Genomic DNA, 27,004 nt, shown 5'->3' with positions numbered 1-27,004 from the left:
GTCAGCTATCGGGGCCCGGCCGGAAAAGGGCCCCTGCTGGCATTAGGGTTCCGCCCCCTTTCTCTGTCCCGCCTCTGGAGCGCAAAGGAGCTGCTGGGGGGGGGGGGGGGGGCGGTGCGGAGAGGGGTGAGGATGCTTTCGGGCGGGGGGGGGGGCGAAGGCAGAAGACAGCTCCGGCGCTGGGTCAGTGACTAGGGGTGGGGGAAGTTACAAATGCCTCATTGAAACATGAAACAAACAACAGGACTATGTAGCACTTTAAAGACTAACAAGATGGTTTATTAGATGATGAGCTTTCATGGGCCAGACCCACTTCCTCAGATCAGATACTGGAAGAATATAGTCACAACCAATTGTGACAATTTTCTTCCACTATTTGATCTGAGGAAGTGGGTCTGGCCCACGAAAGCTCATCATCTAATAAACCATCTTGTTAGTCTTTAAAGTGCTACATTGTCCTGCATTTTGCTTCAGCTACCCCAGACTAACACGGCTACATTTCTATCATTGAAATGTGGGGGAGGCAGGAGGGGGGCAAAGCAGAGACACCAACTCTGACCCCAACCAGGGCAGCTTCTGCCACAGGATAAGGGGGACACGCCCCCCTATCGCCTCCTGCCCCCAGGGGAATCAGCTCAGCCTCTGCGCAGAGTATAGAGAGGTTTAAGGACAAAGAGTTGGATTAACTATGTCAATGGAAATAGCTCTCTCACCTCACTTAGCCAAGCGCAGCTGCCCCGCTGTCACAGCGTACACAAAGAGAAGCCCGATGATGGCCCTCTCGGATCCTTTGGTTATGGGCTGTGCCCACTTTTACACAAAGGCAATAGGCAGGCAGCAGGCACCCTAAATGCTACCACCCTCACAAGGAACTTAAGCCACAGGATAGTCCAGGCCTCTGTTTGATTCACCTCAGCCTCTTGACAGCTGCTCACAAGGAATGCATATGATCATGGTCTGGTTTTCTCATGTGGCTGCTGGTCCTGGCCTTCCGGCAGGAAGAGCCACCTAATGATGATAGGCTCTGAAGTGGCATAGCGAAGCCTCTTTTTCATTTGTGTGTCTTGCCAGTTCTCACTCACATGAATAGGGTTTAATAAATCATTATGTGGAGTGGGGAAGAAATTTTCCCCAGGTCCAAGTGACAGTGACTTTCAAGCAGCGGGTTGCCTTTCACTTTATAGGACGAGCTGTGTCTCATTTAAGCATTTTGTTCTCTTTGCAGGGATCGGAGGTAGTGGTGATTCTTGCTCCCTGCTCGTTTCTCTGCTTGTTGCACAGAATGTCTAATCTCCTGTGGGACATACTACTTCTATGCTCTGATTTCAGATTCTGGGGTTAGTATGTAGACTGTAACATACAGGAGATTCAAGAGGATAAGCAGGTGATCCCTTCTCGCCTTAACCTCTATGCCTTTGGATCTCACTGGACCTAACCTTGACTTCAAGGATTTCCTTTCAAGTATAAGCTCCATATCCCTGCAGTTAATGCCTCTTCCTAATAAATTAAATCATTTTTAAATCATATACATAGTCTAATGTTAGGGTTACCTAATGTCCTGTTTTTAAGGAAAGTCCTATAGTTAAGCACTCCAGTAGCTATCCCTGCTTTTTCTTAAACAAGCAAAGTGTTGTGTGTTGCCCAGCTGCATGCTGCCCCTCCCCCCATCAATAGTGGTGAGTCCTATCCCTATCACCAGTGAATAAGGAAGGAAAGGAAAGGTTCAGTGGCTGACAATGGGGTATGTGTGCAAAGCTGCTGTAGCTTTGCCTCATCACCACGCAAGTCTGGCTGCTCCTCCTGGCAGCCTGTCAATGCAGTCACAACTACGCACTGGCTCTTGGCCAGCAAGGTCCTACCTCCCAAGGTCCTACCTGCTCAAGTTGCAGTTGTTTGTGATAGTGGGCATCAGCCAGTAGCGTGTTGCCTTTGCTACCTACCAGCAGCCCTTTACATACTCCCCCTCTCTTTGCCCTCTTCCTAGTTTGCCCCTTCTTCCCTCACCTGCAATCCCATGGCTCCACCCCCTCCAGCTGGGTGCATCCCACTTCCAGCACTGTGAACAGCCTCCCCTGGTTGAAGTATTTGGCTCACGAGCAGCATGGAGTGCAGGCTCCTTCCTTCCCGCATTCCTCCTACATGGGTTGGTGTACCAAGAAAGCCCCAAACGTAGCTCAGGCTGTTCAGCAGGAGGCAAGCTTTGCATGTGTCAGAGTACACAGAACTGTCAAGAGGAAGCCTCTTTGCCCCACAACGAAGCTGTGGAGTTTGGGAACATATTACTTTCTTAAAAACCTCTAAAATTCTCTAAGAGTTGCATTGATATAGAGCTGAAAATCTCAACTACCAATTGTACAGAATATATAAAGTTGTTATGAAAAGCAATTGGGAATTTTGAAATTGTAACTCCACAACCAAACTGTGTACAATATAATCCATATAGCTCCTCCCATATTCGAAGCACAAACTACTTTTCAAAGCCTTGTGAAGTATATATGGTTGAAGCCTAAAATCAAAACTATGGCAAAGACATGAAGGGTTGGCCCTAGGATAGAGGCAGTCTGTCTGAGGCCAAATTAGAATTCAACTCCCGATTCTCCATCCTATGTTCACACCACTAGACCAACATCAATCTCTGTAAAGTAGATCTGTTCACACCTGTCCAAAAATCATTTCTCTTACTCAAGATGTCCGCTATAACCCATTTTCCCGTCAAGTCACCTATTTCAGTGTGCTCTCATTATACAGCATCCATACAAAACTTAAATAAGCAATCATTCTATGAGACAGCATACCCTAAAAGCTTCTGTCAGCATAGCTGTGTCTCAGAGGTGTGAAAAATTTACACCCAAGAATGTAATTGTGCCACTCCCCCTACTGTAGACTTGCTAAACCAATTGAGGAATTATTCTGTCAACCTCTCTACATTTTCTCGGAAAGGCAAATTAACTGTAGCAGGGACAATCCTTCCGAGAGTATGAATATTGAAGCACTATACAAACACAAGATGTGGATTAGAGTATAGCGTGCAAATACAAACCAGACTTGTGGCATAAAGAAGTGAAAAGTGGTGATATGGAGAACGTGCTCAGGTTTGGGGTTTTTTTTTTAATCATATACCCCTCAGATTACCTGTATGATGTTCTTCTGCCTGAATGACTAGAGCTGAGTCAAAGGGGTTTTTAAAGGAACCTAACTGGAAAATCAAAACAATGACACCTAAGATTCTTGAGGAAAAGCAATAGGAAAGGGTTTATTGGAGAATGCCAACTAATAGGCTTTACCCTGAATAGAGTAGTTAACTCCTCCCATGGTTAAGACTAGGATAAAAAAGGATCCAAAGCCTTCAAGAGTTCTTGGGAAAGTGATGGGAGGAGCAGGGCTTTATTCTGCTCTGACAGTGTCAAAGGCTTTAAAGTAGGTACCAAATTTAAATAAAAATTGAGCATAGTACATAGCAAACAATTTATGCTAACCATAGAAATGTAGAACAGAAAAGGGATTCAGCAGGTTTGCGTGTACTATATTTCTTTGTTTATAGAAAATCATGAGATCATATCAAAAGCCTTAGTAAGGCAGATATATCACTTCCACATCTCCTGTCTCCATAAGGCTTCTTACCCTGATAGAGAAATGGCACTGAGATTAGCTATCTTCATTGTATGTACAGAATGGAAGGTAAGAGTTGGTATGGGAAGTGTAAATCACTTACAGTCATTAGATAGATTGATAGCAGATAGGTAACAGTGAAAACATTAACATAAGGAGAGTCACTTGTAAATCCTGTGCCCACCCTATTAGTATTAAGAACCCAATAGGAGGCTACTACTGAAACAGAGAACCAAGATCTGTCCATAAGGTTTTCTCCTCACCATTTGACTGACATAAGAATGGCCATTGGGTCAGATCTATGTCCATTTAGCCTACTATCCTGTCTTCCCATAACGGCCAATGACATTTGCTTCAAAGGGAATCAACTTAACAGAGCAATTATCAAGTGATCCATCTCATGTTGTCCAGTCGTATCTTAAACTACAACCTAAAGGAATAAAACAGAAACAGCAAAGGTAGATGAGGCTAGCAAATCCTGGGGACATCCTAATTCCCCAGGAAGACTCTGATTCTTCTGATCCCACAGAGAAAAGTAGCTGGCAGCCTCTTCAATCTTCAAGTCTTTGACCTGTGTCCTCATATGGTATCTATTGAAGGGAACTACTGCTTATCAAATAGGTGTAGAAAGATGCTTAGGCCTAAAGCAATGGTTCTCAAACTTTTTGGCCAGTGGCCCACCTGGCTCAATGCAAACCTTTCCATGGACCACCAGTTGCTAATGGAAACTCACTGCTAATTACATAATTATGCTCAAGCCATTTTACTAGTGCTGCAGCTGGGGAGAACAGTTTAATTTAACCAGTAAGAAAGAATATTAAATTAAACCGCGTAAGTGCTTTAAGTTTCTCATGTTCATTTATGAAACTTCATTTTAAATAAAGGTTTCAATGTTTTCTTGATGGTGAGGCAGGGAATCCTTTTCGGATCAGGTGCTACTGATGCACAGAAAAATCAGTTGGGAACTACACAAGTGAGAAGCAAAAACCGCCTCCAAAACCCCCCAAGCCTCACTAATATGGCCCCCAGTTGAGACACTTTACTCCAGTGGTCACCAACGCGGTGCCTGCGGGGTGCCATGGTGCCCGCTGGGGCATTTGTGTGCCCGCTGAAACATCTGGACTGGCCCTGCCCCCAGCATGTGGCACATGCATGGTGCCGGCCCAAGGCGCGTGGGCGGCCCCTACCCCTGGGGCGCGGCCCATGCGTGGTGCCGGCTCTGGGCTCAGGGCGCATGGGCAGCCTCCACCCCCAGGCCCGCAGCACATGCACGGCCCCGCCCCCGGAAGCACCGCACATGAGCGGCCCTGCCCCCCGACGCCCGGCAGCCATGAAAGGTTGGGGACCACTGCTTTACTCCTTTGGCACTCCAGCCCCACGGTGGGAGCGGGGAGGACAGGGAGGATGGAGGTTCAGGGCTTCCTATGGTCTGGATTTACTCTTCTGGGGTTCTGAAATTAGTGGATTTTGTGGAACCACCTCAGGCTCTGGGGTAGAGACAAAATTGAGGGGTTCGATGTGCAAGGACAGTGCTGCTAGTGAGTGGGTAGGGATGGAGGTGTGAGGTCTAAGTGGGAAATGGGTGCAGAAGCAGGCTGGGAGTAGGGTGTCTGGCCCAAGAGAAGGTGCAACATATGGCTTAGGAGGGAAGAGTGCAGGAGCAAGATGGGGGTGGAGGGTCTGGACATGACAGAAAGGGCAATGCACTTAACTTGCTTTTATGCCCTGCGCCGCTCCTAGAAACTGTATTCCAGGCACAGCTTCCTGCTGCTCCCATTGGCCAAATTCCGGACAATAGAAGCAGCAGGGAAAGCCTCCAGGCAGCGCATCAATGCACTGCTGTTTCCCCAACCAGGGGAGGGGGAATGGCCGCACGCGAAGCTCCTTCTGGCTCTGCTTCCTCCCCTCAAGGTGGATCAGGTGGATTCCCCCCACCCAGAGGAAAGCCAGCACTGACATTCCAACTTTGCAGGGAGGAGGGCACAAGGCTGGAGCACCAGCACAAGGTCCCTGCTATGGGAAGAGGGAGCGACTCAAGGGTGAAAGGGGTGTGTGACTGAGCTCAAGCCATGGACCACCTGAAAGGTGGCTGCAGACCACCAGTGGTTCATGTATCGCAGTTTGAGAACCACTGCAATATAGTATTACACTGCGTACCAAGTAACAGTAGATACTGTGGTCAAATACTTTTATCAGGCAGGTTCCCGAACAGATTACAAGCTCACTTAATATTAACAACAAAGACAATGTTTTATTGAACAATCTATGTACAGTACAAAAAGGTTTTTAAAATGAAACACTACTGTTGATTTATTGCAGTTTGATGGCTCAGTTTTAATTTGTACTCTTATATAAACGAAAAGTAAAATAATTTAACATTCAACAAGGAAGCACAAATTTCCTTTCTTGCTGAAATTTTAATAGCTTTTACAAATTAACAGAGTCCCAAAATGCATACACTGCATTTAGTCAGAAAGGTGTTATACAGTACCAAATAAATTAAAAAAGTAACACTACTACCCCTTTTAAGTCTTTCATCCATATCACTGATGTTAAACAATAAAATAAATGAGTACAGCTGAACCTTCATTGTGATATTAAAATCACAAGTTTAATGTTATAAATTACCCAAACTATACAATTTATAGGTTTTTTTAATGAATATGGCTAAATAACCCAAGTACCAGTAACCTTTCCCCATAGATATGACCATTTTCAACCTACACTGCACAATTATTGTAAAGGGTGCCTATCAAGCAGCAACTTTTGAAAGTTAGGATTTACATGACCTTTATAATGGAGCGTGTTCAAGGAGTAACAGATGAGCTCTACAAAAGGAACTGCCAAGTCAAGCCCACTTGGAGGAAGATGATTAATATATGACAATTTTCACAAAGCACACAGACATTGACCCAGCAAAGCACTCAGATGCATGAACAACATTAAGCACACCAATACTGCCATTAGCTTCAATGGGACTATTTGCATGCTTAAAGTTACACACATTCTTTGCTGGATCAAAGCCATGTACCAATATTGGAGTAAAAATAAATTCTAGATTAGGAACTTGTTTAACCCCTGGAAATTGCAAACTCAATTTAGGATGGTGACTTAAATGCTTCTCAATCCTATAAAGCATGTATAATAATCCCACACATTATAAAAACATTTTATTTTCAAATTATAGTTGCTTAATATTGCAACTGAGTATGGAAACGGGTAACATTATACAAAGGGATAGCTAAGCATATTTTGAACTAAAATCAGCACTTCAAAATGTTACCTGCCACTTATTCCTTTAAGTAGGGCCCTGCCTAATTCATGGTGCATTTTGCTCAACTTCAGTTATAGGATATTAAAAATCATAAATTACGTTTCTGTTATTTAAATCTGAAATTTCAGTGCTGTAATTGTAGGGGTCCCAACCCAAAAAAACTTCTGGGAAGGGGGTTGAAAGGTTCTGGGAGGTAAGGATACTGCTATCCTTACTTCTGTGTCATTGCAGGTGGCAGCAATGCCATCACGGCTGAGCAGCTGGAGATCAGTGGCTGCTATGCAGGATCCCAGCTCTGAAGGCAGTGACCCCACCAGCAGGAGCACAGAAGGAACGATGACATGGCATGGCATTGCCATCTTTACTTCTGCATTGATGCTGGAAGCACAAAAGAATGGGTGGGAATACTGTGACCCTCCCCCTCCACAACTCCCTTTTGAGACAGGACACCCAAGTTAAGAAATTCTGGTGAAATCTGTATGGTATGGGTATAGCACACAAGACCAGATTTCAAAGAACGAGCAGGAGGGAGACACTTGGATTTCATGGTCTGTGGCGCATTTTTCATGGCCGTGAATTTCACTGGGCCCTACCTTTAAGTGTCTGCCTAAGTAAAATAAAATCTAGAGTTTTCAAAATTACGTATACTGAACATGTGATTTAAGATGATGGCTGTGCGCAACAAGCATCTTCAAACAAAAATGAGCTTAACAGGCAGAAAAATTATGGTCACAGTTTTATGCATGTACATAGATGCACATAAGCGACACTTTAAACCAAGAAAATACAAATCCCAATCATGTTTTTAAAGCAACACGTAGAGCTGTAATAATGATGAAAAGCAATGATTAAGTACACTTAGAGTTTTAATACATACTAATCAAGTTTTCAAGTTTCTATAACTTAATACTCTAAAGTTATTTTTTTCCAGATGTATTTAAGCAATTTAAACAAACTGAAACTAAAAAATAAAGGGGAGCCTGGGAATATTCCAAAGAATATAACCAGGCTCTTAAAAGTTAATTGGTAGAGACTTTACAATAGATAAGTGCAAGTAAGGAAATACATTTGACTGACTTATGTTCCCTTGGTTTCATTTATTTTAAAAAAAATCAATTTTATACATATGATGCATTTTATATCTTGTAAATAAAAGATGCATTCTTTGGTGCCTCAAATGTCATACAAATCTTTCTAGATGTACCCCAAACATTGGTATTAATGTAATGCACACATACCTGTGATCATAATTTTATACCCGTTTACTTTTGGCTAAAGCTAAGTTAAAGAACCATTTTTCTAAGATTCAAAAAGTAATAATCTGAGTTTGCATTCTTTTTTTTCCTCCAAGCAAAGGAAAATGGAGGGAGAAGTTACACGAACATCTATTTGATTTCGCAAGGGATTGCTAGCAGAGTCCTTTTTCAATTATAGTGTTTTAAGTGCCAGAAATATTTAACAACCTACTTTACAATGAAACCCTTGTTTGCAAATGTAAGCTGTAGCTACAACAAACAGATCTCGTATCCATATTTTTATTGTTAGCAATTCTTAGGTAATCTGCTGAGTAAGTGAGCTGGCTGCCTTACTATACTGTAAATATATTGTGATGAATCATTCAATGAGCAAACTAATTGAGCTGGGAAAGCCCTTGTGTTGTCCTACATTACTGTGAAAGTTTGACTGACGCCCACTATTTTCATCAATGATAGCTTCCACCACTCCGTACCCAGCCATCTAGCTAACAGCAACAAGCAGGGTCTGAAATGAATTTAGTGTAATCTAAAAAAGAAGCAGCACTGTTAGTGGGCAATTTATCAATGAGGTTGAAAATCTGAGCATTTGCAATATCTCCTTTGATGAAAACTCAAGAATGCCTGTTTGTTTTGTGTCTTTAGGTCTATTAGACACAGGCAACATGTGGAAATTTTCCAGCCTTACAGATTCATTCTGGATGTCATTTTTATCAGCAGCCAATTGTTGGCCCAAGGTTATATTGCTTTTTTTTTATTAACAAAGTTCTCAGAGAGACTCCTACTCACTGTTATACTGTTTAAGGCTGATCTGTTAGATTTTCCCTACCCCTTCTCTACATGACAGAGCATTACTTGGTAAATCAAAACTCAGGGCTGGTCTATACTACAAACTTAGGTCCACATGTTCAACTTTAGGTTACATTTGTAACAAGTGTGTGCACACTACCCAGTCCCTCCCATCGACCTAAAGGGCTGTTAAAATTGACCCAAGTACTCCACCTGAAGGAGTATAGTGTAGACCTGGGTTCAGGTTTTACTCAAGGGGAAGGCTGAATTAAGATAACATATCTGGAGTTGGGTAATTACATAGCTGGAGTCAACTTACCTTAAGATAAATTTTCCCGCTGTCTCCACAGCGAGAGGTGACAGGAGAAAATGCTCCCTTTGGCTTCTCTTACTCCTTGCAAAAAAGCAGGAGTACAGGTGCCAATAGGGATGCATTTGGAGTTTGATTTAGCCGTTAGACCCACTAAATCCAACTCCTGAATAGATCGTGGCAGAATCGATCTTTGCTTAGTGAAGACATAGCCTGAGGCTACATTCACTCTTCAAATTAAGGGCAATGGAAACACTGCATATTGTAATTCAATTTCTGGCCTCCAGGTGATGATCCAGAGGGCTCCGCTGATCTGGCAAGCACTTTGAACTCCAGTGCTCTTCAGCCAAGTGAGCAGAAGTAGTCCCAGGAACTTCTGAATGTTACTTTCCCACTGGAGCAGCATATAGAGCTCACCAGCACAGGTGAGTATGTATGCCCAGGGTCACAAATGCCTGCAGCACAGAGAGTTCAGGAGACAGTGGATCTGACTACTGGGGAAAGGGGAAAGAAGGGAAGAGCTCCAAACCAGAAAAGAAATTCTGGTATCTATGCTAAAATCGCACAGGGTGTGGTGGTGTATAAGGGCTACACCTGGAACACACAGCAATGCCACATAACAATAAAGGAGCTTAGACAAGCATAACAGGACAAGGCTGATTCTCAGCCACAGACAGTTCTGATGACATGTACCTATATAACCACCCACAGCTATGTTTTTATCCCATGAAGCATTGAGACCTTAGCCCAGAATTCCAATTTTCTGCAGGGACTGTGGAATAGCTACCCCCAGTGCATCACTCCTTGAGTCAATGCAACCCCCGGGCAGTGATGATGTGCTCTGTCAGCCAAAGACACCTAGTGGGGGCATGCAAAATTGCATTTATTAAATCAGATGCTCAAAGTCAAATTAAACAAATTAACCTAATTTTGTAGTGTAGATTTGCCCTCGATGCTCCATCACTGTGATACTACGAATTGAAGGACTTTTATGTTTGGGGATTATTTTAGTTCTATACTCCAGCTCAAATTTCTTCACTCTACACATTTATTTTTTAGCCTTGATTTTGATGCATTACTATGACCAGCTGTTTTAGACATATTACTTGTAATAAATCTCTCAGGCTACCTCCACACTGCAGCACTATATTAGGATACCGGAGCTATCCCAAAATAGTTATTCCACATCTACAGAGCACGCCTGTTATTTCAAAATATAACAGGCTCGCTATTCCAATATCCCTGTAAACCTCATTCCATGAGGTATAAGGGATGTTTTGGAATAGTGTTTTAGTTCAAAATAAGTGTTGTGTAGACAACACCAATTTTCGAAATAAGCTATTTTGAAATAACATTGAAGAAGATATGCAATTTGCCTATCTTATTTTGACCTACAGCGCAGTGTAGATGCACCCTCGGTGTTTGTAATGGACTTATTTAACATTTCCAAAAAGTCAATATGTGCAGTTTCACCATGTACTTTGGGCTTTAAAACACATCTGAACTGTGTTTTTGTTCAGCTGATATTTCCAATATCAAACTGTTGATGAAAATTTCCTTATGTTCTATACATGAACATTTTGGCTATTGGAACCCACTGTCAATTTTAAAATTTTCCCTACGCTCTTCCTTTTGAATTCTAAACACAAGTTTAAATGACCTCCAAGAGTTTTCATTAAAAACAAATTGAGAGCACGGAGAGGAAAGGTTTCCTCTTATTACAACTTTTAAACCAGTGGCACATTTTACAGCAGTGTTTTCTTAAGTACTCATGCCAGACACACTAGATGGTACTGTTGTTTGATCTGGGAATTCATGGGGCTTTCTAGATAACTGGTACTTTGGGGACTTTGTAGAGCAACCTTTCTGGATTCAAAACCTGCACAGCTCCTACTATTCCTCTGAGTTCTGTCTAGAAAATGTGCTTTGTCTTGTATCAAGGTCACGTTTTTCTTTAGTAACTGAAGTCTGCTTTATGATTAAGGCCATCTGGGAAACAGCAAACTGATGCTTCTTCATGTAGTGTTCTCTCACACCACTCCTCAATTGATGCATCTTCCCACAACATTTAATCAGGCACCTGTAAAACAGATCATGTACAGGTTTCATTTTGTTCCCATTCAAATAGTGCTTTAATTTGGAATTTTGCTTGAGTTTGTCAATATGCTTAGTTTTGAACATGCAAGCAGAAAATGCATAGGATTTAACTACCCACGTCTATCTTGTCTGAATGCTCTCTCATCAAAGCTATCTGCTGATGTGCAAATCTCATTTCTTTTCCTAAATACTTAGGTTGAGTTTATCGTCCGATCTAAGTTCCTCCTAAGCTGCATGATCTTGAAGCAATATGCAGGTGCTCAGGGCTACGGTGGAGAGAAGTGCCTCTCCATGCCAGCCCCAGCATGGATCTGCCCTGGACTTGCCGTGGCCACTGGAGAGGAGCCTCAGACCTGGCACAGACCTGCTGCAGCGGGAGGGCCTTTTTCCCTAGCTAAGGTGCTGCTGTAGAGGGAAGAGAGCTGCAGGGAGTCTTCTGTCACCACTGTAGCCCCTGGGCGGCCTGCACCCCAAGCCCCTCCTCCCCAGCCCCACCCCATACCCCCAGTTAGACACCACCTCTTCCCCTGCAGCCCAGCCTTCTGCCCCAACCTTGAGCTTCTCAGCTCTGGCCCCACTAGAGAGCCTTCACACACATACCCAATGTCTTGCACCTTTCCCCCCCTCCCCATTCTAAGTCCCTCAACCCTGAGCCCACCCCACCACTTGAATTTTATTACGTGCACGAATACGGAAATCATGATTCATTCTGTACATGCGGAGAAAAATGTAACTGCTTCCAATTTATTAAAATACTTTGTTTTTATGCAGGTAATTACCACTCAATTCAACTAGTTTTTTGGGTTTGTTTTTTTAAGACTCTAGCATATTGAAATTGGTTATGTGCTCTATTTATCTTCCCTTCCTCTCTGTCTGGAAGTCTGACTGTTTCTAAGGGCCATTTCTCTGTTAGTTTCTATCTCTAAACATATCTAGAAGCCTTTTAAGACTTACTTTCATCATCTGAATCGAATCCAAAGAGCGTCTGACATTTCTTTTGTGCAAGGTGAGCCTCAAGTGCTTCTGAGTTACAGTAAATGGTCAGGCAGTTCCCACATCTAAATCTTTCTGTTGATTTGTTACTAGCTTTATCTTGCTCAGAATGGGCATCTACTTTATCAGTTACAGTTTTTCTACGTTTTGGCATGCTAATGTATCGTTCATCAAGGTAACTCGGAGGCAACGGTCTAATGTATGGTTTTGTCAAAATTAAGCCATATGAAGTGTTTTCTGTTGTCTGATTTGGTTTGGAAGGTGACTGAGATACTGCAACAGAATTATTTTGTGGTATATCATTGCAATTCTGTAAAACTGGTATTGACCCATTTTCTGTCCTTGTTTCATCTGCCACTCTGTCCAAAGCTGCACCTGCTGAAGTTGAACAAGTCTGTTCCAATTCACTGTGCCCATTGACCAGTTGGTCACGAACATTACAGTTTTCAGAATTTGGCTGTACTATAGGCATCTTTTGGTCTATCAAGCTTAAAACTGTAGCAGTAACATCAGATGAATTTTCATTCCCATTCTGAATTACACTGTATGTTTTCTTCTCAATACTCTGGATATATGTCTTTGGTTCTGTAGAGTCTTTCCTTGCCTTCCAGGTTGGAACTGGTAAATCTACAGTTTCTTTTTCGCTACTAGATGCATCTTTTTCTTGGAAACCACCAACTGACTCTGATAGAGTATCTGAAGAACTTTCTTCATTTACTTTAGTACACTCAGGTGTTTTGTTTAAATAATGCTGAGCCTCATGTTCATACAGCAAAGGAAGCTCTTCAAAAAGTTCGCAGCACTCTGCAAAATTGCACTGAGCTTTAAAAACATTGTGACTTTTTGTATGCTCTGCAAGCTCTGTGGACAGCTTAAATCTCTGATTACAGTTAAAATGTAGACAAAAGTAAACGTTTGGATATACGTGTCGCTTCAGATGGTCTATGAAATGCTGAGAATCTGCAAATTTTCTCTGACAGAACCGACATTTTCCTTTATTCCACTTCATTATATGCTGCTGTACCTTAAGATCAGCTGGGTGAGCTTTTCTTGCATGCTTATTGAGAAATCTTATTTTTTTAAACACTCTAATGCAACTGTTGGCAGGGCACTTGAAGTTACCTTCTTGATCCATAACATCCAGATCTTTTTGAGAGCATAAAGCTCCATTTACCTTATGAAGTATAGGAGACTCTTGACTAGGGCTATCGCCACCCTCAGGCAAAGTCTCCATAGTTAAAGGCTCAGGAGCATTATTTAAACAGCTGTCACAACTGCCATTTTCAAGAATATCATCCTGTATGCATACATCATTTTCAGCCACATCCAATACTTGGTCATGGTTTTGTACTTCTATCTCAGTACTGGGATCTGCTGCAGCCTCTGGTTCATTATCTTTAGAACTATTGGAATTCCCATTTTCGAAAGAGACTGATGCCTGAGAGCAATTTACTTCATTTAAAGCAGGGGTTTCCGGATCATCCTGATGGGTAGCAGCAAGATGCTGTCTTTGTATTTTCTTAACATGATTCCTTAAGTGTTTCAGCATGAGTCCTCTTTGCCGAAACTTCCTACAGCATATTACACATGAAAAACTGCCTTTTTTCTGGTGAGCCTGTGCATGCCTCACAATATGACCACCAAGAAATTCTCTATTGCATAATGCACACCGATGCCTTGGTACATTATGATCCATTTTAGATAATCCAAAAGCTGCATGGTTCTTTCTTGCATGACCTTTGGATTGGGCTCCAGAGGGGTCTTCAGGGTCAAATTCCTCACTACTTAGATCTGCTAAAGAGACAAGATCTTCACTCAAATCCTGATGTTCCATCGGCTTCTTTGTAGTGGCAGTAGAATTTTCCAGTGTACTTTCACCTAAGCCAACAGATGCTTTATCCCCCAAAAGCGATAAACAATTCTGCTTGATCATCAAAAAATTCCAAAACTCAGGATCAAAAAACAAACCTTTCTTCAAAATTGGAAGCAACTCAAAACGTACACGATTTTGAACAGAACTAGTGTGCTCATTATACTCTTCATCTGCACATTTGTATAGAAGTTCAACAGTGTAATACGATTCTATGGTGCGCTCAAGAAAAAAAATTGAAAGCGCACAAATTCTGAGTATCTCCAAATCATTTGGCAAAAAATGAGCAATCGTTTTATATATGAGACATTTCATGACTGGATCTTCACGAAGGTCCAACTGCAAAGCACATCCACATATTTCAACGCAAATCTGCAAACCATCTTCCCCAACCTACAGAAAAAGAAATTAAGATTCATTATACAGCTCCTGCTTTTGTTGTTGGCTTGTGACAGGCAAAATATTTTGTCTGAAGGAAAAAGAAAGAGCAAACAAAAAAATTCAGTTCTAAAACAATACATTTCAACGTATACTAAAATATTCAAAGACAAGTGGAGTTGTTAATATAAATGTTTAAGTTTGTGAAGTATTCCGAAAGCAGATTTGATTAAGTGATATGTAAATAAAGCAATAAAATACATTATAGCTTGCATCTCTATAAACCAGGACACTCTGGCCCAACAATCAGACTTTGGATGTTCTAGTATCAGAGTCACAGTGCAGTGTGTGGGATGGGATGGGGAGGGTGTGTGTGGGGTGGGGAAGTCCAGCATGACGCAGAGGGGGCCGGGGGAGACTGGGAGCCCGTCATGTGGCTTAGCTGGACTGCAGATGGGAGGGGGTGGGAGCCCAGTGCACAGCCCAGCTGGGCTGCCAAGGTGGAGGGAAGGCTGGAAGCCAGGAAACCTGGTGAGCAGCTCAGCTGGGCTTTCCGGGAGGGCATCTGGGAAGCTTGGCATGAAGTCCAGCTAGGCTGCATGAGGGAGCTGTGAAGCTCAGTGGAGTGGGCGGGATGGGAGGCAGGGCAGCCAGAAATGGCCTCCTCTGGTCTGAAAAAATCCCTCATCCAGAACCAATCAGGTCATGAGGGTGCCAGACCAGGGAGATCCAACCTATACAGCTAAGCCCAAACATAACATTTGGTTTGCATTGCAGGCTGAGTATCTAGTGCTGTCAATATAGCTTCAGATATTTTTACACTGCACATTGCTATAGTCAAAAAGGACAGCTGGAGAATGGTTTGGGCATATTTTAATTACAGTGTAAATAACTGCATGCAAGGGAACATTATGCAAAGCACTATTCTGCTCCCTGTATCCTGTTTAATCGCTCTATATTTCACAGTATAACTAGGCAGATTATAAATGTTTGCACAACTTCTAAGGAAAGAAGAATACAATGGAGTGTTTTCGTCAAGATTTCTAAATATGTCTCCATTTTGACTCACTTAACATATATATACACTGCGTAAAAAATGAAAACTACAAATGTGGGTCTAACTTTTCCAAGGTGACAAGTGATTTTGGGAGCCTAATTTGACATCTAGCAATTGCCTGACATTTCTGAAATGGTAAGCTATCACCCTGAAAAATACTAATTTAAAATATAAGCTAGGCCCTCACCTGTATTTCTGAACATTCATAAATTTCACATTTTATCTGACACACAGTTACTTTAAATAAGGGATTGTGATTAATGAAAAGCCTGGGAACGAGTTTTTATTATAGCTATATGTTGCATGCACCTTCAATATCGATATATTAACAAATACACAGATAGTCTCATATTTGCTGCAGCATTTAAAAATCTAAAAAGCAGGTGTTTAGCTCAATCTTAACAGAGCAATGCCAGATTAACCTAACCATGAGGAAAAAAATTATACTATTTTATTGCAGTGCAAACAATGAACGTTATACACAAATGAAGCAAATCTGTTATAGTACATTAAGGTTAGTAAATTTAGATGAATCAACTAATTGAATAGTTGAAGTAATTTGCATCCACTATTCGATTTGTCAATAAGGACGCCTCCGCCTTTGAAATGTAGCAAGAGCCCTGGTGGCTCTTGCTACATTTCAAAGGCCGAAGCACCACAGGGAGCACAGCCAGGGGGGCTCGAGCAGTCCCCTGCTGGCCTCATGCTCCCTGCTTTTGAAATGTACAAGAGTCCCGGGAGGGCCTCTTGTACATTTCAAAAGCAAAGTGCCAGGAGCATTGGACCAGTGGGGGACTGAATCCCCCGCGCTCCTGGCAGCTCTTTACTTTTGAAACGTGCAAGAGCCCTGGTCTTGCTACATTTCAAAAGGCAGAAGCACTGCCAGTTCCCCACCCCTTCTCCCCAGAAGACGGTGCTGGGGAGGGGGAAAACAGACTTTTAAGTTGGCTCCCCCCAGCTGTGGATGCTGTTCCACTCCCCCTTGCTGCCTCTCTCCGATAATGAATATAGTATGGGCCTTGTCTTAGTGGAGACTCTCGTGCAGATCACACTTCCTGTCATTTGAGACTGCCTGGATCATCAGCTCTCCTACTGGCAAAGTAATAACATCCTTGTCAACTACACCAATTGCTTTCATTGCAAAAGAGTATTAGAAAAAATATTTAGAGTATTTCTGGCTCCTTTTAATACAAACTAAGGAAACAGCCATGTAACTAGCCAGATGTTTGCAGAACACCAGTAAATACTGCAACAGCCACTTGTAGTGGATGGATAACAGTTTGGCAACCAATGATTTAATTGATACCACCACCCTTTAGACAATTCAAAATCCATATTTGCCCCAAAAAGGAAAATATATAGTTTTCTCTAAGGAAGTGTACCAAAAAGTTTTAGGAGATGTGCTCTTCTGGAATTAGGGTGCCAATAGACAGAGGACAAATGAGAGGCTTAGTGAAAGCCTTTAACAATAAACAGTGATATATTTAATCCAAGTGAAAAGCAATTATATAGAATATACTATTTAATCAAAATGACAACAGAATCACAGCCAATGACGAAACATTAAAAACCATTGTTAAATGAACTTATACAAAAATACTAAAGATCAGCCAACCGTATCTTTTAGATGAGAAATATACATGTACAATTTTTCTCCTTCCCATTTATTGAATCTATAGATGCTTTGATCATTTAGATCACTGGACCTTTAACTCCTCTCTGAATGCTGTTGACAAGTTACTTGTATTGAGCTATTGACATGCTGAGTTCTAGTATCCCATAGAGCTTATTGTAGAGTGGCTGTTGCTGAAGAAACTCCAAAAGGAACAGAGTTTCAGATTTCTGCATGCAAGCATATTACTCTTGTTGCAACACCTAAGACTATGAGAACTGTAAAAAGTTATACAACTTTTTTATAGTTTACTTTGTACATTTATTTATTGTTAAATGTTGTAGTGTCACTTTGCCCTTTATGTGGGCTCCTCCCAACCTGGACAAAAATATGAGAAAAATTCATTTAAATAGTAGGAAAAAAAACCTAGTTTTTTGGAGCCTCACTAAATTTGAGATCTGTGTTGTTTAGCTATCCTTTTCTCCCTGCTTTGCTGCAATGGCTCACCATACAAGAAAATGAAATAGCAATGAGCAAGTCAAACTGGTAATACAAGAAATTACAAAAGATCACCACTTACTTCATCCTTAATGACTTTCATGAAAGGGAAAATTACTCTGACATTCGTAGCTATCCTTAAAAGCTGGTAGCACTGATCAACAAATACTTGTTTCGAAGGGTTAGATTTAAGCTGCAGCTTACTCCACATAAATATCAGGTCCCTATAAATATAAAAACAAAAGTTGTTAGGCTATGGTTGAAACTGAGCTGTCCCTATGATAGGTGTGTTTCCGTGGACAGCTTGACTATGCATATTATCTGGATGCCAGTAATTCTGAAATGATATTCATATGTGATGGTTAAAGACCAAACTAATTAAAACCACAAATATATGCAGGAAACAAGATGGAAAGTGCCATTTTATGACTTAAAGCATTGATGCATCTGCTTATCACAAATCTACTAAGATATGCAATAAGATTAATGGATCCAGTTGAGTATCACAGAGAACTGGACATCAAAACAAAAAGCTTCTAGCATTTAACTAGAACAAAACAGAAAGCTCCTAGCATTTACCTCCCCCTAGCCAAGATTGTAGGAAAAACGACTGTCATGATTGTCATGCTAATATACTCTGGGATTAAGTTACACTCAATGTAAGGCGGGGAAGCTTTCCAGGGCATAAAAGTCTTAGGGTAACAATACTGTAGGATAGTAGGGACATGCTCTCCTAATAATGGAATGGATCAGTCTACAAGTAGGACCCTAACAAATTCACGGCTTGAAAAAGGAGTTATGGACTGGGTTTTTTGGACACTTTTAACCTATCCTATAAAGAGTTCAAGAAAGACCACAGCATGTCTCAAAGTGGAGGTCCCAAAGTTATCGTGCAGGGTAGGGGAGGGAAGCGCATGGTGTTGCCACTCTTACTTCTGTGCTGCCTTCAGAACAGGGTGGCTATAGAGTAGCATCTGCAGGCTGGCTACTCAGCACTCAAGACAGCACGCTGCTAGCAGCAGCACAGAAATAAAGATGGCAATACAATACCATGCCATCCTTAATTCTGCACTGCTGCTAGCAGTGGAACTACCCAGCTCTGAAGTCAATGCCGCTGCCAACAGAAGAACAAAAGTAACGGTAGCAATAACACTACCGCCTACAACAACCTTGCAACCTCCTGCACAACCTCTTTTGGGTCAGGGCTCCTACAATTACAACATCATGAAATTTCAGGTTTAAGTATTACAATTCATGATGTTTATATTTTAAAAATTCTATAACTGACATTGTCAGGGCCCTACCTATGAATTACCATTAGAAGATACTGATGTCTCTCCATGTGCATGTATATATCATTACTGTATCAACCTTTTCCAAACAGTGATGCCTTCTGTACTATGCAGTGTGATTGTAGCCATATTGGTCCAAAGGTATTAGAGATGAGGTGGGAGAGATCTTTTTTAGGACTTGTTTCTGTTGTGACACACACAATCTTTCAAAACCTTCTCTATCACCAACAGAAGATGATCTACCTTGTCTTTTGTACTAGCCTATTTAACCTATATCAGGTGCATAGCAATAACCGGCCATTTGTTGAGATGCATGTTATGAGAAGTCTGGTCTGCATGTTCAGTACGAATAGGGAAAAATGTCTCTTGCCTTTACATGCAACTTGAAGTCTTTGATCTTATCCATCCCACAGTTGCGTGCCAGGGAGTGGAATCTCATGCAGAAGGAAATGATATTTTTGTTCTCTGGTCTGAACTATGTAAGTGCACAGTTCAGTGAACATCTAACGGGAACGTAGATTTACAATTTACAGACCAGTAGGCAGTGGTAGAAGACAGGGGCATCAGGAAATAAAACAATTTCTTCTATCTTTAACTATGGAGTCACTACTGTGACTATTAGGGATGTTAAAATATATTTAATTTTCAGCAGTTACACATTTATATACTGGGGTGCTGGAGGGAGCCAGTTCTCGTGGAGAAGTTACTCACCCTGCACAGTAATAATGGTTCTTGGAGATATATATCCTTGTGGGTGTGCCACTCAAGTCTCGGTGCATCCTCATGCCAGCGAGGGGAGATTTTTGCCTAGCAGTGCCTTCACATGTCGTGCACGTGCAGCTGCCATCTCATGTGGTTTTCATCCATTGACTGCACGCATGGCATGAGTGTCCCTCCATGCCTTTTCTAATGGAAACTGTTTAAGTGACTCCAATGCAAAGTGGAGGAAGGGAGGGTAGCGGAGCAACCACAGGGATACACATCTCCAAGAACCATCATTACTGCACAGGATGAATAACTTCTCCTTTGAGTGGTGTCCCTCTGGGTGCTCCGCTCAGGTGACTAGCTAGCAGTACCCACTGCTCGCCGTTATAAGAGGAGGCAAGGACCACATCAGTTAACATGTGGTAGGGATTATGCTGCAGAGCATAATGTTGTGCAAAGGTGTAAAAGGAAGACCATGTCTCTGCACTACATATATCTGCGAGGGGTACATTATGCAGGAAAGCAGTTGACGTGGCCACCGCACAAGTGGAGCGTGCTGTGGTTCCCTCCTATGAAGATGGTAGGAAGAGTATATGCAACTGGCAGTCCACTTGGAGACGCACTGCGCAGGCTGTTTCCCTGTGGCGGCTGGATATAGAAACAAAAAGTCTGTCCTATTATCGGAATTCCTTGGTCCTATCTCTGTAGAACGCAAGGGCCCATCTAGCATCCAAAGTATGCAGCATCACTTCCCTCAAGGAGCTGTGAGGTTTTAGAAAATAGGTGGAGAGGTAGATGGGCTCATTGAGATGGAAGTCTGATAACTTTAGGAAGGAACCTGGGGTGAGGTCTAAGGGTGAGTTTATCCGCAGCAAAAATACTACAGTAAAACTCCGTTGGTCCGGCACCATCAGGATCCCGGAAGTGCTCCAGGCAGCCGGACCATTGGAGCTGCTTTGCCCCCGGCTTCCTCAATTCAGCCGCTGCTAAAACTGACCAGCGGCTGAATTGGGGAAGCCAGGGGCAGAGCAGCTGGGTGGCTGTCGGGTAGGTCCCATAGCGCTGCCCCTCGGGGCTGCGGGACCAGCCCGACAGCACCCCAGCTGTCCCCGATTCAGCTGCTGCTGAAACTGACCAGCGGCTGACTCCAGGAATCTGCTCTGGGCTTCCTGGAATCAGCTGCTGATCAGTTTCAGCAGCAGCTGACTTGGGGACACCTGGGGCAGAGCAGCTGGGGTGCTGCCGGGTTGGTCCAGTAGCGCCGCTCCTCGGCGCGGAGGGACCAACCCTGGCAGCACTCCAGCTGCTCTGCCCCAGGTGTCCTGATGTAGTCGCTGCTGAAAATGACCAGCAGCTGACTCCAGGAAGCCGGGGGCAGAGCAGCTCTACCTCGGGCTTCCTGGAGTCACCTGCTGGTCAGAGCCAGACTATCGGAAGGGGGGGGGTCTATGAGGCGTCTGGGGTGGCATCCCCCCACCCCACCCCAGACCCCTCATAGCCCCCTTCTGATAGTCCGGCACCCCCTGGGTCCTAAAGGTGCCGGATTATCAGAAGTTTACTGTATACAGATGATGAGTCATCAGGGCTGTAATTTCACTTACCCTTCTTGCAGAGGCTATTGTCACTATGAAGGCCACTTTCATAGCTTGGTGTTGTGGTGAAGGCAGCAGCTTGTGGCTCAAAGGGTGGTCTTGCAGTATGCCAAGCACAAGGTTTAAATCCCAAGGTGGCACTGGCAGGCACAAATTTGGACCCATCTTTCTAAACCCCCTAGGAAGTGCTTTGTGATAGGATGCGCAAAGAGCAAGAGGACATCCACTGGTTCATAGAAGGCTGTGACAGCAGACAGGTGGAAGTGAATGGAGGTGATAGAGGTGCCATCATTGCTAAGGTCCATGAGATATTCCAGTATGGTAGGAATTGGAGCAGTGTTTGGCTGCAATTGATGATGGCAGCACAACTCTTGAAATCATCTCCATTTGTTTTGATAGGTATACTTCGTAGAGGAACACTGACTATTTAGGAGGATTTGCTTTACTCTGAGCAGGTAAGTTCTTCATTTTGTAACCATGAAGAACTGAGTTTGAGGGCCCCCAGATTCGAGTGGAGAGTTTTGCCTTGATGTTGAGTCAGTAAGTGGGGACCAATGGGTAGGAGAATCGAGGGAATGATTGATAGGTGGTTTAGGTAAAGAAACCATGGTTATCTTGGCAAGCAGGGCACTATTAGAATCACTGTGGCTCGGTCTATGTGACTCTTGTTGATTACCCCAGAGAGTCAGTGGAAAGGCATACAAAAGGAGAGATATCCAGGGTATGGTGAAGGCATCCCTCTCTGATCTCTTGCCTCGACCTGCTCAGGAGCAAAAGGAGGCGGCATTTGTGGGTGGCTGCTGTCACGAATAAGTCTATGATCGGCAGGGCTCGCCGATCGCCCAAACCCAGCTCTTCCGGGTTGCAATCTACTCGCCACAGGTGAGTAGATTGTATTATTTGTTGAGCCCTGATGATCAGGAACACCCATTGTTGGAAGACTGGGAAGATGACACTAAGCTGAGCTCCCACTTGTGATGTTCCAAGAAATGGCTGCTTAGTGATGTTCTGTCGGCCTGGTACGTACATGTACGTTGGCATTGTCGTTCTTCAGGCATCAGTTCCAGAACCCGACTGCTTCTTCACATTAGAGAGCGTGATCAGGCACCTCCCTGCTGGTTTGTGTAAAACAGAGGGTGTGCTGTTTGTAAGGAAACACACAGTTCTGCCCTGGATGAGGGGAAGGAAGTGTGCACATGAACTGTGGATGGCTCTGAGTTCCAGGAAGTTGCTGTGAAGCTGCATCTCTGATCATGACTTTCTGCCCTGGAGTGACACTGAGTCGAAATGGGCACCCCAACCTAGTAGTGGATGCATCGGTTGTGACGACCACTGATGGATCTGGGTGATGGAATGGTACACCCGTGAGGAAGTTGCACGGGTAGGTCCACCATTTGAGAAATTGGAGGACTAGTGGAGGAAGTGTAAGTCGTTTTGCAAGGCTGTGTCAGCTGGGAATGTAAACAGATGCGAGCTAAGTGTGTAGGCAGCTCATGTGTAACATTGCAAGGGAGACAACCAATGTAGTAGCTGCCATATGTCCTAAGAGCTGAAGGCTTATGAGTGTAGCTGTGAAGTGGGCATGTATGACTCTGTTGGTAAGGTCACAATGTCTGGAACTGATGTAGTGGAAAGTAGGCTCTAGCAGTCACAGCATACAGGAATGCCCCAATAAACTTTATCTTCTGGGTCGGCTCTAGGGTGGGTTTCTGAACATTAACGAGTAGACCCAGGCGAGAGAAGCAGTCCTCAGTGGTATTGGGCATGATTAGTGTTTGAAGAATACTTGATTAAGCAGTCACTGAGGTAGGGGAAATATGACAGCCAGAGTTTTGGAAAATACCTATGGACCGTGGAAAGTCTAAAAGGAAGGACTTGATACTGTAGTGGTCTTTGCCTACCATATATCAGAGAAGCCTCCTGTGTGCAGGAAGTATTATATGAAAATATGCACCCTGAAGGTAGAGGACTGAGAACTAGTCCCCCTCATCCAGTGCAGGCATAATAGTTCCCAGAGTCACCATTTTGAACTTGTTGCATATGAACTTGTTGAGCTTCCTGAGATCTAAAATGGGTCTCCAACCCCGTTTTCTTGGTGGTTAAGATGTAGCTGAAGTAAAACCCTCTTCCTTGAAATTCTGGGAGGGACTAGCTCTACTGCCCCTAAGAGGAGTAATTTTTATATCTTTGCTCGTAGAAGGGGCTCATGAGAGGTGTCTCTGAAGAGGGAAGGGGATTGATGATCCAGTATTGATGATCTTGAGGACCCACTTGTCTGTAGTGATGAGAACCCATTGATGACTAAAGGGTTTCAGTCAGTGATGGAAAATAGGGGTGGTATGCACTGGATCAGTGGGATAGTCGCTCAGACCCTCAACCACATCTTCAAATTTGCTGTCTGGTCGTAGTGGATTGGTTGTTGAAGGACTGGTTGTGTTGCGCCCTCCGTTTGCTGGAGCGTTATTTCGGTCTGTTATATGGTCTTTGCTGCTGTGTCTGTTAGTATCTCTTGGTTTCTGGTATGGTGTATACCTGTGCCTTCTATTAAGTGGGGCGTACATGCCTAAGGTTTGCAGTGTTGTGTGGGAATCCTTTATTGACTGGAGGACTTTGTCCACTTTGGCAGCCAACAGTTGGTTCCTATTAAAGGAGAGGTCTTCCACCTTCATCTGCAACTCGCTTGGGACTCCAGAAAATTGCAGCCACGAAGCCCTGTGCATGACTACCGCAGTCACTGTAGCCCTGGCTACTGTGTCAGCCACGTCCATAGATGCCTGAAGTGCTTTTTGTGCTATTGATTGGCCCTCTTTCATTATGGACTAGAGCTAGGGCCTTTTGCTCAGGAAGGTCTTGCAGGAGCTCCTGTAGTCTAGTACAGTCTAGTCTGACGGTTAGTGTGGAACAGTTAGCCAGGAGAGCAGTGTAATTTGATATCTGGAACTGGAGAGCGATAGAAGGGTAGACTTTCCGGCCAAAGATATGCAACCGCTTGTGCATCTTCTGCTGAGACATGGCCTTGTACTGAGACAATCTAGATCTGTGATGGATGGAGTCTGCGACCAATGAATTTGGATGGCAACGTGAAGAGAAAATCCATGCCCTTAGCTGGGACAAATATTTTCTATCTGCTCTTAGTAGTGGGGATAGGAGGCTAATGTTTGCCACCATGCCTCTGATGTTTCCATAACAGCCTGGTTGATGGGTAACACTACTTTAGAGAATGTCACTGCTTGGAGTATCTTGAGCACTTTGTGTTATTTTTCTGTACTTCCTGCAGTGCAATGTCCTGAGATTGAGCAATGTGCTTGAATATGTCCTGAAATTGCTTCAGGTCGTCAACAGGTGGAGAGGATGACAAGGGGAAGACCGCCTCATCTGGAAAAGAGAAAGATTGGGGAACCCGGGAAGAGCTGTCTGAGTGAGGTAGGTCGTCATCTTCATCCACTGGCTCAGTTTGGGTTGTTGCAGAAGGTGAGTGTGGAGGACGAGATGGTGAGTGTGCAGAGGTGGCTGGAAAACACAATGCTATATGAGCTGGTGTAGATACTGCCGTCTCGCATGAACAATGACAGTGGGAGGAATGGGCACAATATTGGTTCCATGGTTCCCAAGGGGGCCACTGGAGTTGGAACTGATGAGTTGGGTAAGGCCAAGGATGATTAAGCCACAGGTATTGCAGCGGGTGGTGCGACGGTTGGTGCCGAGTGGAACACTATGAAGTCACTGAGCCCTTTGGGGAGGAGAGCTACAAGGAGAACCTGCTCTCCTGTCCAGTGCTGTGGCCAGTGCTCGGTGCCAATGGTGTAGAGGAGTAAGATATACGTTCTGAACATTGTTGGTGGACTCGGTTGGCAGATTCTAGGAGAAGGTGAAGGTGTGCTCTGCACGGTAGAGAGGATATATGGGACTGTGGTGCTCAGTGCTGTGTGTTATTCATTTTATGAGAAGCCTTCTTCGGCTCCAGTACCGGAGCGTGCTTCGGTTTCAACTGTTGGGAACCGAAATTTTCGCTTGGTGTCAAGGTGCCTGTCAGCGCCGGGGGCGGTGACATGTCAAATTGTTGGTGCCGATGGAGAAGCGGCAGCAGTCAGTGCAGAGGAGCTAGACTTCCTCTTTGGCTCCAACTCCTCTCTCTTCGTAGGTGCTATCTTTTCTTATGCACAGTGCTGCCAAGTAGATGGCACTGGCAAACAGGCGGCCCTGGACGTGGAAGACTTAGACGGTGCCGGAGAGGCCTGGAACAGACCGAAGACTCTTGACGGTGATGAATTAGCCCTCTTACGAGGTGTTAACTGCTTCGCCAGTTCAGTGGTTGAAGGGATTTTTCCTATAAGAGGTTCTTAAGTCTCATTTCTCAGTCTTTTCTGGCTCCAGTCTTCATGTTCTGGCAGCGTGGGCATTTCTGCACCACATAGCCTTTGCCAAGACATTTTATGCAGGATGCATGCCCATGTGCTGCAGGCATTGAGTCCATGAAAGTCACATTTTTTTGTAACCAGGAGAGTCTGGCATTTTGAACAGGACAACTTATAGAGTTAAAAAACTTGGAGAAATAATAAAAGGGGAAAAACTGGGGAAACATTTATTTTTAAACTAAGAAGAACTAATGAACACTAAGTATAAAATGACAAACTAGTAATAAAACTACACTATTTTTATCTTTTCAGTCAGAAAGGAAAGCACTACCATGACACAGTCTTCTGGCAAGGATGGTAGAAAAGGAACTAAGAGACACTCACACTGTGCACGCAATCAACAGATGAAAACAGCACGAGACTGCAGTTGGACACATGAAGGCACTGCTAGGCAAAAATCTCTGATGGCTAGCACAAGGACCAAAAACTGAATGGAGCACCCACAGGAACCCCACTTGAATGAGAGACAATTTTCAAGCCAGCTCCCCTTGAGCTCCAGCTCACTTTCTCCCCTCCCACCCCCCTTCCTTCAGCCTCAGACAGCCTCTGTGGGAGGCAGCAGGCTGTGTGTGTGTGGGGGGGGGGGGGGGGGTGGCTTCAAGGGATTTGGCTCCCCACACACCAGCTCCCACCTTCCCCCCTCCAGCTGTCTCTGATAAAGAGGCAGCAGGGGTCAAGGGTGAGAAGGGGTGCTTGTAACTGCAGGTTAACACATGAACCCAGGCTTATCGGTTAATTGTGCACATGAGTACATGTTAACATCCTAGACTCCATGACAGATGCAAGATATCATAGATTCAATGTAAAAGAAAGAACTCTAAAAATGAAGTAGAAGGCATCTATATCGCATCTATATCTCAGAAAGATGTTTTATATTTCCAGAACAAACCTAAGCAACAACACTTAGTCAATAATTGAAATCATTTCTCTCAACTCTCTTTCAAATCTCATGTATTAAGTCTAAAGCCAAGATTTGTTGAAACTCACCCTGGTGTGAAATGAGCCCTGTCATGACCAAGTTGTAGTGCTGCCAAATCAACAATGAAATGCCATCAAGCCATCTGGATTTTTTTCTATTGAATTCCACAAGAATGTAACGAATTACTATCAACAACAACAACAGGTTTGACTTTCTAAAGCCTTTAATCTGTGCCAGATGTACATCTAGAAAGCTTTGGATGTCAAGCTTGTGAAGGAGAGCCTCACTAAGCCAAGAAAAACATTGCCAGGATTAACCAACTATGCTAGAACTGTAAGATC

General features: G+C 43.6%; 1 protein-coding gene across 3 annotated transcripts in view; it reads right to left on the bottom strand.

The window, feature by feature from the left end:
- Positions 1 to 5,840: 5,840 nt before the first annotated feature.
- Positions 5,841 to 27,004, bottom strand: part of ZNF654 (zinc finger protein 654) — a 63,569-nt gene continuing 42,405 nt past the window's right edge. For all 3 annotated transcript variants that reach the window (XM_075908696.2, XM_075908689.2, XM_089773153.1), the window contains 3 exons: positions 17,823 to 17,964; positions 12,287 to 14,588; positions 5,841 to 11,315 (listed from right to left, as the gene is read on the bottom strand). In XM_075908696.2, the coding sequence (XP_075764811.1) occupies positions 11,308 to 11,315; positions 12,287 to 14,588; positions 17,823 to 17,964 (2,452 nt within the window). In that variant the 3' untranslated portion in view covers positions 5,841 to 11,307. The remainder of the gene's footprint in view (positions 11,316 to 12,286; positions 14,589 to 17,822; positions 17,965 to 27,004) is intronic.

The sequence above is a fragment of the Pelodiscus sinensis genome, chromosome 1, assembly GCF_052426305.1.
Source record: "Pelodiscus sinensis isolate ZL-2025 chromosome 1, ASM5242630v1, whole genome shotgun sequence".
NCBI lineage: Eukaryota > Metazoa > Chordata > Testudines > Trionychidae > Pelodiscus > Pelodiscus sinensis.
This window is presented reverse-complemented; position numbering and strand designations above follow the sequence as displayed.